At 43.2% G+C, this 13,116-nt stretch overlaps 1 protein-coding gene across 3 annotated transcripts in view; it reads left to right on the top strand.

Annotated features, from left to right (window-relative positions):
• LOC110531632 (neutral amino acid transporter A) overlaps nt 1–13,116 on the top strand; it is a 42,597-nt gene that overhangs the window by 17,780 nt on the left and 11,701 nt on the right. For all 3 annotated transcript variants that reach the window (XR_016491170.1, XM_090217650.1, XM_090217649.1), the window contains exons 2-3: nt 5,128–5,170; nt 9,704–9,769. Coding sequence is in view for 2 of the 3 variants with exons in the window: in XM_090217649.1 (XP_090073775.1) it covers nt 5,128–5,170; nt 9,704–9,769 (109 nt within the window). In the remaining variant the exon portion in view is untranslated. The remainder of the gene's footprint in view (nt 1–5,127; nt 5,171–9,703; nt 9,770–13,116) is intronic.

Below are 13,116 nucleotides of genomic sequence, written 5' to 3'. Positions count from 1 at the left end.
ATCCACCTGTCCTGAAGTATTAGTGGTCTATTACAAACTGTCTGGGATAAGAATCACCTGTCCTGAAGTATTAGTGGTCTATTACAAACTGTCTGGGACAAGAATCCACCTGTCCTGAAGTATTAGTGGTCTATTACAAACTGTCTGGGACAAGAATCACCTGTCCTGAAGTATTAGTGGTCTATTACAAACTGTCTGGGACAAGAATCCACCTGTCCTGTCTGGGACAAGAATCTACCTGTCCTGAAGTATTAGTGGTCTATTACAAACTGTCTGGGACAAGAATCCACCTGTCCTGTCTGGGACAAGAATCTACCTGTCCTGAAGTATTAGTGGTCTATTACAAACTGTCTGGGACAAGAATCACCTGTCCTGAAGTATTAGTGGTCTATTACAAACTGTCTGGGACAAGAATCACCTGTCCTGAAGTATTAGTGGTCTATTACAAACTGTCTGGGACAAGAATCACCTGTCCTGAAGTATTAGTGGTCTATTACAAACTGTCTGTGACAAGAATCCACCTGTCCTGTCTGGGACAAGAATCTACCTGTCCTGAAGTATTAGTGGTCTATTACAAACTGTCTGGGACAAGAATCCACCTGTCCTGTCTGGGACAAGAATCTACCTGTCCTGAAGTATTAGTGGTCTATTACAAACTGTCTGGGACAAGAATATACCTGTCCTGAAGTGTTTAACTATGTGGGTAGTGGACCACCCCATCATTATGTAGTTTAACTATGTGGGTAGTGTTGCACCCCAGCATTATGTAGTTTAACTATGTGGGTAGTGCTTCACCCCAGCATTATGTAGTTTAACTATGTGGGTAGTGCTTCACCCCAGCATTATGTAGTTTAACTATGTGGGTAGTGCTGCACCCCAGCATAATGTAGTTTAACTATGTGGGTAGTGCTGCACCCCAGCATTATGTAGTTTAACTATGTGGGTAGTGATGCACCCCAGCATTATGTAGTTTAACTATGTGGGTAGTGCTGCACCCCAGCATTATGTAGTTTAACTATGTGGGTAGTGTTGCACCCCAGCATTATGTAGTTTAACTATGCGGGTAGTGCTGAACCCCAGCATTATGTAGTTTAACTATGTGGGTAGTGAACCACCCCAGCATTATGTAGTTTAACTATGTGGGTAGTGCTGCACCCCAGCATTATGTAGTTTAACTATGTGGGTAGTGCTGCACCCCAGCATTATGTAGTTTAACTATGTGGGTAGTGATGCACCCCAGCATTATGTAGTTTAACTATGTGGGTAGTGCTGAACCCCAGCATTATGTAGTTTAACTATGTGGGTAGTGCTGCACCCCAGCATTATGTAGTTTAACTATGTGGGTAGTGATGCACCCCAGCATTATGTAGTTTAACTATGTGGGTAGTGCTTCACCCCAGCATTATGTAGTTTAACTATGCGGGTAGTGCTGCACCCCAGCATTATGTAGTTTAACTATGTGGGTAGTGATGCACCCCAGCATTATGTAGTTTAACTATGTGGGTAGTGAACCACCCCAGCATTATGTAGTTTAACTATGTGGGTAGTGAACCACCCCAGCATTATGTAGTTTAACTATGTGGGTAGTGCTGCACCCCAGCATTATGTAGTTTAACTATGTGGGTAGTGATGCACCCCAGCATTATGTAGTTTAACTATGTGGGTAGTGCTGAACCCCAGCATTATGTAGTTTAACTATGTGGGTAGTGCTGAACCCCAGCATTATGTAGTTTAACTATGTGGGTAGTGATGCACCCCAGCATTATGTAGTTTAACTATGTGTTGCACCCAGCATTATGTAGTTTAACTATGTGGGTAGTGAACCACCCCAGCATTATGTAGTTTAACTATGTGGGTAGTGCTGAACCCCAGCATTATGTAGTTTAACTATGTGGGTAGTGATGCACCCCAGCATTATGTAGTTTAACTATGTGGGTAGTGATGCACCCCAGCATTATGTAGTTTAACTATGTGGGTAGTGAACCACCCCAGCATTATGTAGTTTAACTATGTGGGTAGTGAACCACCCCAGCATTATGTAGTTTAACTATGTGGGTAGTGCTGCACCCCAGCATTATGTAGTTTAACTATGTGGGTAGTGCTTCACCCCAGCATTATGTAGTTTAACTATGTGGGTAGTGCTGCACCCCAGCATTATGTAGTTTAACTATGTGGGTAGTGATGCACCCCAGCATTATGTAGTTTAACTATGTGGGTAGTGATGCACCCCAGCATTATGTAGTTTAACTATGTGGGTAGTGATGCACCCCAGCATTATGTAGTTTAACTATGTGGGTAGTGATGCACCCCAGCATTATGTAGTTTAACTATGTGGGTAGTGCTTCACCCCAGCATTATGTAGTTTAACTATGTGTTGCACCCAGCATTATGTGGTTTAACTATGTGGGTAGTGCTGCACCCCAGCATTATGTAGTTTAACTATGTGGGTAGTGCTGCACCCCAGCATTATGTAGTTTAACTATGTGGGTAGTGATGCACCCCAGCATTATGTAGTTTAACTATGTGGGTAGTGCTGCACCCCAGCATTATGTAGTTTAACTATGTGGGTAGTGTTGCACCCCAGCATTATGTAGTTTAACTATGTGGGTAGTGCTGAACCCCAGCATTATGTAGTTTAACTATGTGGGTAGTGAACCACCCCAGCATTATGTAGTTTAACTATGTGGGTAGTGCTGCACCCCAGCATTATGTAGTTTAACTATGTGGGTAGTGCTGCACCCCAGCATTATGTAGTTTAACTATGTGGGTAGTGATGCACCCCAGCATTATGTAGTTTAACTATGTGGGTAGTGCTGAACCCCAGCATTATGTAGTTTAACTATGTGGGTAGTGATGCACCCCAGCATTATGTAGTTTAACTATGTGTTGCACCCAGCATTATGTAGTTTAACTATGTGGGTAGTGAACCACCCCAGCATTATGTAGTTTAACTATGTGGGTAGTGCTGAACCCCAGCATTATGTAGTTTAACTATGTGGGTAGTGATGCACCCCAGCATTATGTAGTTTAACTATGTGGGTAGTGATGCACCCCAGCATTATGTAGTTTAACTATGTGGGTAGTGAACCACCCCAGCATTATGTAGTTTAACTATGTGGGTAGTGTTGCACCCCAGCATTATGTAGTTTAACTATGTGGGTAGTGCTTCACCCCAGCATTATGTAGTTTAACTATGTGGGTAGTGCTTCACCCCAGCATTATGTAGTTTAACTATGTGGGTAGTGCTGCACCCCAGCATTATGTAGTTTAACTATGTGGGTAGTGCTTCACCCCAGCATTATGTAGTTTAACTATGTGGGTAGTGATGCACCCCAGCATTATGTAGTTTAACTATGTGGGTAGTGATGCACCCCAGCATTATGTAGTTTAACTATGTGGGTAGTGATGCACCCCAGCATTATGTAGTTTAACTATGTGGGTAGTGCTTCACCCCAGCATTATGTAGTTTAACTATGTGGGTAGTGATGCACCCCAGCATTATGTAGTTTAACTATGTGGGTAGTGTTGCACCCCAGCATTATGTAGTTTAACTATGTGGGTAGTGAACCACCCCAGCATTATGTAGTTTAACTATGTGGGTAGTGATGCACCCCAGCATTATGTAGTTTAACTATGTGGGTAGTGATGCACCCCAGCATTATGTAGTTTAACTATGTGGGTAGTGAACCACCCCAGCATTATGTAGTTTAACTATGTGGGTAGTGATGCACCCCAGCATTATGTAGTTTAACTATGTGGGTAGTGTTGCACCCCAGCATTATGTAGTTTAACTATGTGGGTAGTGATGCACCCCAGCATTATGTAGTTTAACTATGTGGGTAGTGTTGCACCCCAGCATTATGTAGTTTAACTATGTGGGTAAATTAAAGGAGAAGTTCACAAAAAATCCAGGAACTGCCAAGTGATTCCATACATTGAAACCTCTGTAGTTAAATGAAGTTTGCCCTCTCCCCCTCTGTCTCCCCTGGAGTGCAGAACTGAGACAGCTGCAGAAACGGGTCATGCTGGAGACCGGCCTCACTCTGCTCTGTTGTCAGTCGGTATGTATTTCTGCTGCTATGGCAGTCGGCTACATAAAATATTATATAAAATAATCACATATATTTTAGGTAGAAAAGTACACATTTCCTGATTCAAAACCGCTAGTAATTTTGACAAAATTAGCTAATGTGTACACTTTCAATAAAATAATGAATTTGTCCACAGTTTGCTTATTTATGCATTCATTGACAACGGACCAGAGCCAGCAACGTCACTAGTCACGTGACCCGCAGCTGTTTCAGTTCTCCAGTAGAGGGGGAGAGGGGGAGAGGGCCAACTCCACTGAACTAGTTTCAATCTATGGAATCACTTGGGAGTCCCTGGATTTTGGGTAAACTTCTCCTTTAAGAGATGTTGGTTTATAAGTTCAATAAATGCCATTGGTCAATAAATGCCATTGTTCAATCAATTCCATGGCCTCATTGAACAATTGATTTAAACATTGAATTTGTTTCTTAACCTCTGCTTTCATTAATATTATGTAATCAGAGAAAAACGGGATTGAAGTCGTGAATTCACGCAGATTCTGTGGTTATTCATCCTGTAAGGCTTGCTTTGTAGTGGTAAACAGTTTTCTGTTGTGTTACTGATGAACCAGAGAGAGGGGCTTTGTCCCAAGTATGTCTCCTGCCTCAAAGTGTTCATTTGTTCACTTCTAACCACTAGTGGTTAGAGCGTTGGACTAGTAACCGAAAGGTTGCTGGATAGAATCCCGAGCTGACAAGGTAAAAATCTGTCGTTCTGCCCCCGAACAAGGCAGTTAACCCACAGTTCCCCGGTAAGCCGTCATTGTAAATACGAATTGGTTCTTAACTTGACTTGCCTAGTTAAATAAAGGTTAAATAAAAACATTTAAAAAAACATTCACAAGGAGATTACTGGTTTAAGAAATATGAAGGAAACTCCCACTAATCCATGCCTCCACCAATCCAATGCTTCAAGATTTGTGGGAAGTTGTGAACTAGTGCACACTTCAGGAGAAAGGGGATATTATTATGATGTACCCTTGGTTCAAGCATAACACATTAATGAAACCTCAACTGTTTATCTTGTCTTCCTCTGCAGGAATTTGTTCCCAGCTAACCTTGTGGCTGCAGCATTCCGTTCTGTAAGTATATCTATCTCTCTCTTCACCCCTCGTCATCTTTCTCTCCTCTCTCTCTCTACCTATCAGTCTCTCTCCCCTCTCTTCATCTCTTTCTCTAACTTTCTTTCTCTCTTCATCTCTCTCTCTCTCTCTCTCACTCACAGTGTCCTATGCTCACCTCTTCATATATATACCATAAATCCTTTTCTTAGCGTTGAAAGTCTATATAAGGTCATTAAGGAAGAGACTCAGAATAAAGAGAGTTCTGCTCTCCCTCTCGTCTTAGCACCTCTCATCTTCCTTTCACCAACCGTTACCATAGTGAGGTGATTCCATTCCAAACAGCCTAGCAACCTGTCTCGCCTCGTTGCTCTTTAATGTGCCCAGTGGCTGCCCGGTACCATTTCCTGGAACTGTGTGAGTGTCTGTCTATTAAGGCTAAAAGAGGGTCAGGAGGGTTCAATTTTTGGGGAGGAACACACACACACGCAAATGTGTCCTTTTATCCATGTTCTCATGGGGACATTTAGGGATTTCAGGTCCCCACGAGGATAGAGATGAACAAGACAAAAACACACACACACACACACACACACACACACACACACACACACACACACACACACACACACACACACACACACACACACACACAGAGAGCTGAATAATAAATAGTTAAACCTGTTGTCATCTATTGTAGTATTACATCATGGTTAAACCTGTTGTCATCTACTGTAGTATTACATCATGGTTAAACCTGTTGTCATCTACTGTAGTATTACATCATGGTTAAACCTGTTGTCACCACCTACTGTAGTATTACATCATGGTTAAACCTGTTGTCATCTACTGTAGTATTACATCATGGTTAAACCTGTTGTCATCTATTGTAGTATTACATCATGGTTAAACCTGTTGTCATCTACTGTAGTATTACATCATGGTTAAACCTGTTGTCATCTACTGTAGTATTACATCATGGTTAAACCTGTTGTCACCACCTACTGTAGTATTACATCATGGTTAAACCTGTTGTCATCTACTGTAGTATTACATCATGGTTAAACCTGTTGTCATCTACTGTAGTATTACATCATGGTTAAACCTGTTGTCATCTACTGTAGTATTACATCATGGTTAAACCTGTTGTCATCTACTGTAGTATTACATCATGGTTAAACCTGTTGTCATCTACTGTAGTATTACATCATGGTTAAACCTGTTGTCATCTACTGTAGTACTACATCATGGTTAAACCTGTTGTCATCTATTGTAGTATTACATCATGGTTAAACCTGTTGTCACCACCTACTGTAGTATTACATCATGGTTAAACCTGTTGTCACCATCTACTGTAGTATTACATCATGGTTAAACCTGTTGTCACCACCTACTGTAGTATTACATCATGGTTAAACCTGTTGTCATCTACTGTAGTATTACATCATGGTTAAACCTGTTGTCATCTACTGTAGTACTACATCATGGTTAAACCTGTTGTCATCTACTGTAGTACTACATCATGGTTAAACCTGTTGTCATCTACTGTAGTATTACATCATGGTTAAACCTGTTGTCATCTACTGTAGTATTACATCATGGTTAAACCTGTTGTCATCTACTGTAGTACTACATCATGGTTAAACCTGTTGTCATCTACTGTAGTATTACATCATGGTTAAACCTGTTGTCACCACCTACTTTAGTATTACATCATGGTTAAACCTGTTGTCATCTACTGTAGTATTACATCATGGTTAAACCTGTTGTCATCTATTGTAGTATTACATCATGGTTAAACCTGTTGTCATCTACTGTAGTATTACAGCATGGTTAAACCTGTTGTCACCACCTACTTTAGTATTACATCATGGTAAAACCTGTTGTCATCTACTGTAGTATTACATCATGGTTAAACCTGTTGTCATCTATTGTAGTATTACATCATGTGTCACACCCTGACCATAGTTTACTTTGTATATTTCTATGTTGTGGTTGGTCAGGGTGTGATCTGAGTGGGCATTCTATGTTTCATGTCTAGTTTGTCTAGTTCTATGTTCGGCCTGATATGGTTCTCAATCAGAGGCAGGTGTTCGTCATTGTCTCTGATTGGGAACCATATTTAGGTAGCCTGGGTTTCACTGTGTGTTTGTGGGTGATTGTTCCTGTTTTTGTGTTTGCACCAGACAGGGCTGTTTTGAGTTCTCACATTTCTTGTTTTTTCGTTAGTTTGTTCATGTATAGTGTCGTCAATAAATTACAATGAACAACCACCACGCTGCGCTTTGGTCCGCCTCTACTTCACAAGAAGAGAATCGTTACATCATGGTTAAACCTGTTGTCATCTACTGTAGTATTACATCATGGTTAAACCTGTTGTCACCACCTACTGTAGTATTACATCATGGTTAAACCTGTCATCATCTACTGTAGTACTACATCATGGTTAAACCTGTCATCATCTACTGTAGTACTACATCATGGTTAAACCTGTTGTCATCTACTGTAGTATTACATCATGGTTAAACATGTTGTCATCTACTGTAGTATTACATCATGGTTAAACCTGTTGTCATCTACTGTAGTATTACATCATGGTTAAACCTGTTGTCATCTACTGTAGTATTACATCATGGTAAAATAAGAGACAAAGCAAGAAGATCATTCTATGCCATTAAAATAAACATTAATATTCACCAGTTTGGGCTGGCTAGTGGCATCAGTGCTATTTGTGTGTGTGTGTGTGTGTGTGTGTGTGTGTGTTTTGGCGAATGGTAGGGGGCCAGCTGAACAGCAGTGGGGGTCCAGATCTTTCAGAGCGCAGGGCCTCAATGGACAGAGAGGAAAAAGGAGTGTGTGTGAGAACAGGGAGAGGGGTCTCTGCCATTGTCTGCTGGTCTCTGGTTGCCAGGTCCTGCCAGGTCCTCTCCACCACAGCTCTGAAGCTGCTTTGTGTCTCTGCTAGTCTCTGGTTGCCAGGTCCTGCCAGGTCCTCTCCACCACAGCTCTGAAGCTGCTTTGTGTCTCTGCTGGTCTCTGGTTGCCAGGTCCTGCCAGGTCCTCTCCACCACAGCTCTGAAGCTGCTTTGTGTCTCTGCTGGTCTCTGGTTGCCAGGTCCTGCCAGGTCCTCTTCACCACAGCTCTAAAGCTGCTTTGTGTCTCTGCTGGTCTCTGGTTGCCAGGTCCTGCCAGGTCCTCTCCACCACAGCTCTGAAGTTGCTTTGTGTCTCTGCTGGTCTCTGGTTGCCAGGTCCTGCCAGGTCCTCTCCACCACAGCTCTGAAGCTGCTGTGTGTCTCTGCTGGTCTCTGGTTGCCAGGTCCTGCCAGGTCCTCTTCACCACAGCTCTGAAGCTGCTGTGTGTCTCTGCTGGTCTCTGGTTGCCAGGTCCTGCCAGATCCTCTCCACCACAGCTCTGAAGCTGCTTTGTGTCTCTGCTGGTCTCTGGTTGCCAGGTCCTGCCAGGTCCTCTCCACCACAGCTCTGAAGCTGCTGTGTGTCTCTGCTGGTCTCTGGTTGCCAGGTCCTGCCAGGTCCTCTCCACCACAGCTCTGAAGCTGCTGTGTGTCTCTGCTGGTCTCTGGTTGCCAGGTCCTGCCAGGTCCTCTCCACCACAGCTCTGAAGCTGCTTTGTGTCTCTGCTGGTCTCTGGTCCCATAAAAAAACAGTCAGTTCTTACTAAAATCTTCATTTTAAAACTTTTTTTTTTTTTATCAGAAACTAAATATTAATCTGAAAAGGGCATTCATCAGCACAGGAACTAAATACATCTCTGAAACAGGCATTCATCAGCACAGGAACTAAAGACACATTTCTGAAACAGGCATTCATCAGCACAGGAACTAAATACACATATCTGAAACAGGCATTCATCAGCACAGGAACTAAAGACACATCTCTGAAACAGACATTGATCAGCACAGGAACTAAAGACACATATCTGAAACAGGCATTCATCAGCACAGGAACTAAATACATTTCTGAAACAGGCATTCATCAGCACAGGAACTAAAGACACATCTCTGAAACAGGCATTCATCAGCACAGGAACTAAAGACACATTTCTGAAACAGACATTGATCAGCACAGGAACTAAAGACACATCTCTGAAACAGGCATTCATCAGCACAGGAACTAAAGACACGTTTCTGAAACAGGCTTTCATCAGCCCAGGAGCTAAAGACATATCTGAAACAGGGTCTCGTCTGCTTAGTGTTTGCATGTACTGGTGCTACCCTGTTATTTATTGAAGGGTATAACACGTAGAGTTCAGAAGGATCACAATCATAGAGCTAGAATGTAAAAATGACTCATGGTTTTAGCTTTCATTCCCACCTGATCTGAAGAACATTGGAGCAAACCTTGCACAGGTGTAAACACTTAATACATCTGACAATAAATACTTGATCCTAAGTACTTTAATTTAACTAGTTACTTGTTTATGAATGGCTTTGTTAACATACATGTACTTCCAAATAATTGTTGTTTAAATAAAGTTATTACTTTTTAAAATATTCTATTGATGTTTTCTCTGTCTCTTCCTCCGTGTCACAGTATGCCACTGATTACAAGATGGTCGCCGTGGGAAACGACACCAATGGAACCATTCTCTACCAGAAGGTGCTTATTATGACATCCCTCATATTTGTTGGTTTGTTAGTTAGGGTCTCATTTAGCCTGTCATAGGCTATTCGTCCAAGAAAGACCGAAATACCAAACGAATGACAACTTAAGGAAGTGGAATTACAACCACAGTACAGTAAGAACAAAGACACATTGGAAACATACACTATAAAATAACAGGTGTCTGTGTTGGAGATTGAGGGGGCTGGTCCACAGACAGGAGGGGGCTGGTCCACAGACAGGAGGGATCTGGTCCACAGACAGGAGGGATCTGGTCCACAGACAGGGGGGATCTGGTCCACAGACAGGAGGGATCTGGTCCACAGACAGGAGGGGGCTGGTCCACAGACAGGAGGGGGCTGGTCCACAGACGGGAGGGGGCTGGTCCACAGACAGGAGGGATCTGGTCCACAGACAGGAGGGATCTGGTCCACAGACAGGGGGGATCTGGTCCACAGACAGGGCAAATAATGAAACAGACAGGAAGAAAGTGGAAATGGAGTGAAGATCCTAGTCACCATATTCTGCGTGTGTTATTGAGGGTACATCCCAAACAGCTCTGGGTCTGGTATTGAGGGTACATCCCAAACAGCCCTGGGTCTGGTATTGGGGATTAGTCCCAAACAGCTCTGGGTCTGGTATTGGGGATTAGTCCCAAACAGCCTTGGGTCTGGTATTGGGGGTAAGTCCCAAACAGCTCTGGGTCTGGTATTGGGGGTAAGTCCCAAACAGCTCTGGGTCTGGTATTGGGGGTAAGTCCCAAACAGCCCTGGGTCTGGTATTGGGGGTAAGTCCCAAACAGCTCTGGGTCTGGTATTGGGGGTAAGTCCCAAACAGCTCTGGGTCTGGTATTGGGGGTAAGTCCCAAACAGCCCTGGGTCTGGTATTGGGGGTAAGTCCCAAACAGCCCTGGGTCTGGTATTGGGGGTAAGTCCCAAACAGCTCTGGGTCTGGTATTGGGGGTAAGTCCCAAACAGCTCTGGGTCTGGTATTGGGGGAAGTCCCAAACAGCCCTGGGTCTGGTATTGGGGCTACGTCCCAAACAGCCCTGGGTCTGGTATTGGGGGTAAGTCCCAAACAGCAATGAGAGAACAGTGGGAGGACAATGTACTGGACAACGTACTGTACAACGTACTGGACAACGTACTGGACAACGTACTGTACACACTCACACTGTTCTATGATTCACTGTCCAATGTTGAAGACACTTGTCACGATACGCTACGCAATTGACCAGCCGCTTCCATAGCAACACACATAGCAACATCCCTGGAGCCTGGTAACAAACAGAAAGGACTCAATACAAGTTTAACAGTTCTTTCTTTAAAATGTGATCAGTATTCATCCACATCCTTAAGCCTGATCAGACCAAGCTACTCTGTTGTGACGTCAATGTCAGTCACTGTCCTGTGTTTGTTCAGTTATGCCATGTGTCATATTCAGCCCTTATATAGCCAGGCAGGCCCGGACTGCTGGCCCACTAGCATGTTAGTTTGACCAACGACTCTGCCTTTAAGAGAGAGGGAGTCCAAACAGGGAACACTGGTCTGGCACGGTCCGAGGATGGATTCCTGGCAAGGATATATTCCTGGAGCGACCTTTGTCCAGATACACTCAGATGTAGTGGCTGGTTGGCATTGCAGAGTGTTTGTGTGTATGTGTGCATGTGTACAGAGCTGGGGTGAGAAGGTCAACCGTCGCTACAGGAAAACGTGGTGACACAATTTTTTCTCAGTTTTCTTTTCTGTGTGAATTTCAGAAGACTTTTGAAAAAATGAAAAAAAGAGAACAAATTCTGTATCACCAAGATACTTATGTCATGGTCCAGTCAGCACAGATGATATGAGCTCCCACCCACCTGTCTGAGGAAGATTCAGTAGTCTACCATTTTAAAAGCCTACAGGTGTAAAAAGAACAGAAAGGCCTGCACACCCTGTTCCTGCAGATGCTGCCAACTATCACCTCTGTTGACAACGTTTTGATCCCAGAGAGCTTCGTGAGGTGAAAACATGTAGGCACAGCGCTTCACATGGGATGATGTTCCAAAGAAACGAAACGCCAACAAACGTGACATGTCGGTTCACCATGAACATGGAATAAAATACACAGATGACCACCATGCAATGGTTAATGTGCGCAGCTCGACTGCACTGTAGTCGGCTTGGAACGTGACAATGTTTCTGACTTGTTGACCTGACCTCCAAGCGAGGCTGGAAGGAAGCCCAGCCATGTCGTCACTCAGCTGGGTAGTTTTCTGAATCGCCCCCTTGTACCCAGCTGTCAGACTGACAAGGGTATGCGTCCCAAATGCCACTCTATTACCTATATAGTGCACTACTTTTAACCAGGGCCCTATGGCGCTTTATAGGGATTATGGTACCATTTGGGACGCTCCCATAGAAATGCTTGGCTCATTCATTGGCAGAGAATTACCAGTCTATGAGGGGTACTGATGAACAGACACGGTAGACCCTCCTCTGACCAGTGCCAATAATGGTGGTTCCCCCTGAAGGGTTCAATAGGAGCATAGCTCTTTTCTCTGTTCTGAATATCATTTGAGGAGACTATATAAATGGTAGCCTACTGAATCAAATAAACTGAAAGACTATGTTCAGATGTTCTAATGTTCTGTGTTCTGATGGCCTATGTTCTGATGTTCTATGTTCTGATGTTCTATGTTCTGTGTTCTGATGTCCTATGCTCTGATGTTCTATGTTCTATGTTCTGTGTTCTGATGTTCTATGTTCTGATGTTCTATGTTCTGATGTTCTATGTTCTGATGTCCTATGTTCTGTGTTCTGATGTCCTATGTTCTGTGTTATGATGTCCTATGTTCTGATGTCCTATGTTCTGTGTTCTGATGTCCTATGTTCTGATGTCCTATGTTCTGTGTTCTGATGTCCTGTGTTCTGATGTCCTATGTTCTGATGTCCTATGTTCTGTGTTCTGATGTCCTATGTTCTGATGTCCTATGTTCTGTGTTCTGATGTCCTGTGTTCTGATGTCCTATGTTCTGATGTCCTATGTTCTGTGTTCTGATGTCCTGTGTTCTGATGTCCTATGTTCTGATGTCCTATGTTCTGTGTTCTGATGTCCTATTTTCTGTGTTCTGATGTCCTATGTTTTATGTTCTGATGTCCCATGTTTTATGTTCTGATGTCCTATGTTTTATGTTCTGATGTCCTATGTTTTATATTCTGATGTTCTATGTTCTGTGTTCTGATGTCCTATTTTCTGTGTTCTGATGTCCTATGTTTTATGTTCTGATGTCCCATGTTTTATGTTCTGATGTCCTATGTTCTGATGTTCTGATGTCCTATGTTCTGATGTTCTATGTTCTGATG

Source organism: Oncorhynchus mykiss, chromosome 23, assembly GCF_057628025.1.
Source record: "Oncorhynchus mykiss isolate SJ-2025 chromosome 23, ASM5762802v1, whole genome shotgun sequence".
NCBI lineage: Eukaryota > Metazoa > Chordata > Actinopteri > Salmoniformes > Salmonidae > Oncorhynchus > Oncorhynchus mykiss.
This window is presented reverse-complemented; position numbering and strand designations above follow the sequence as displayed.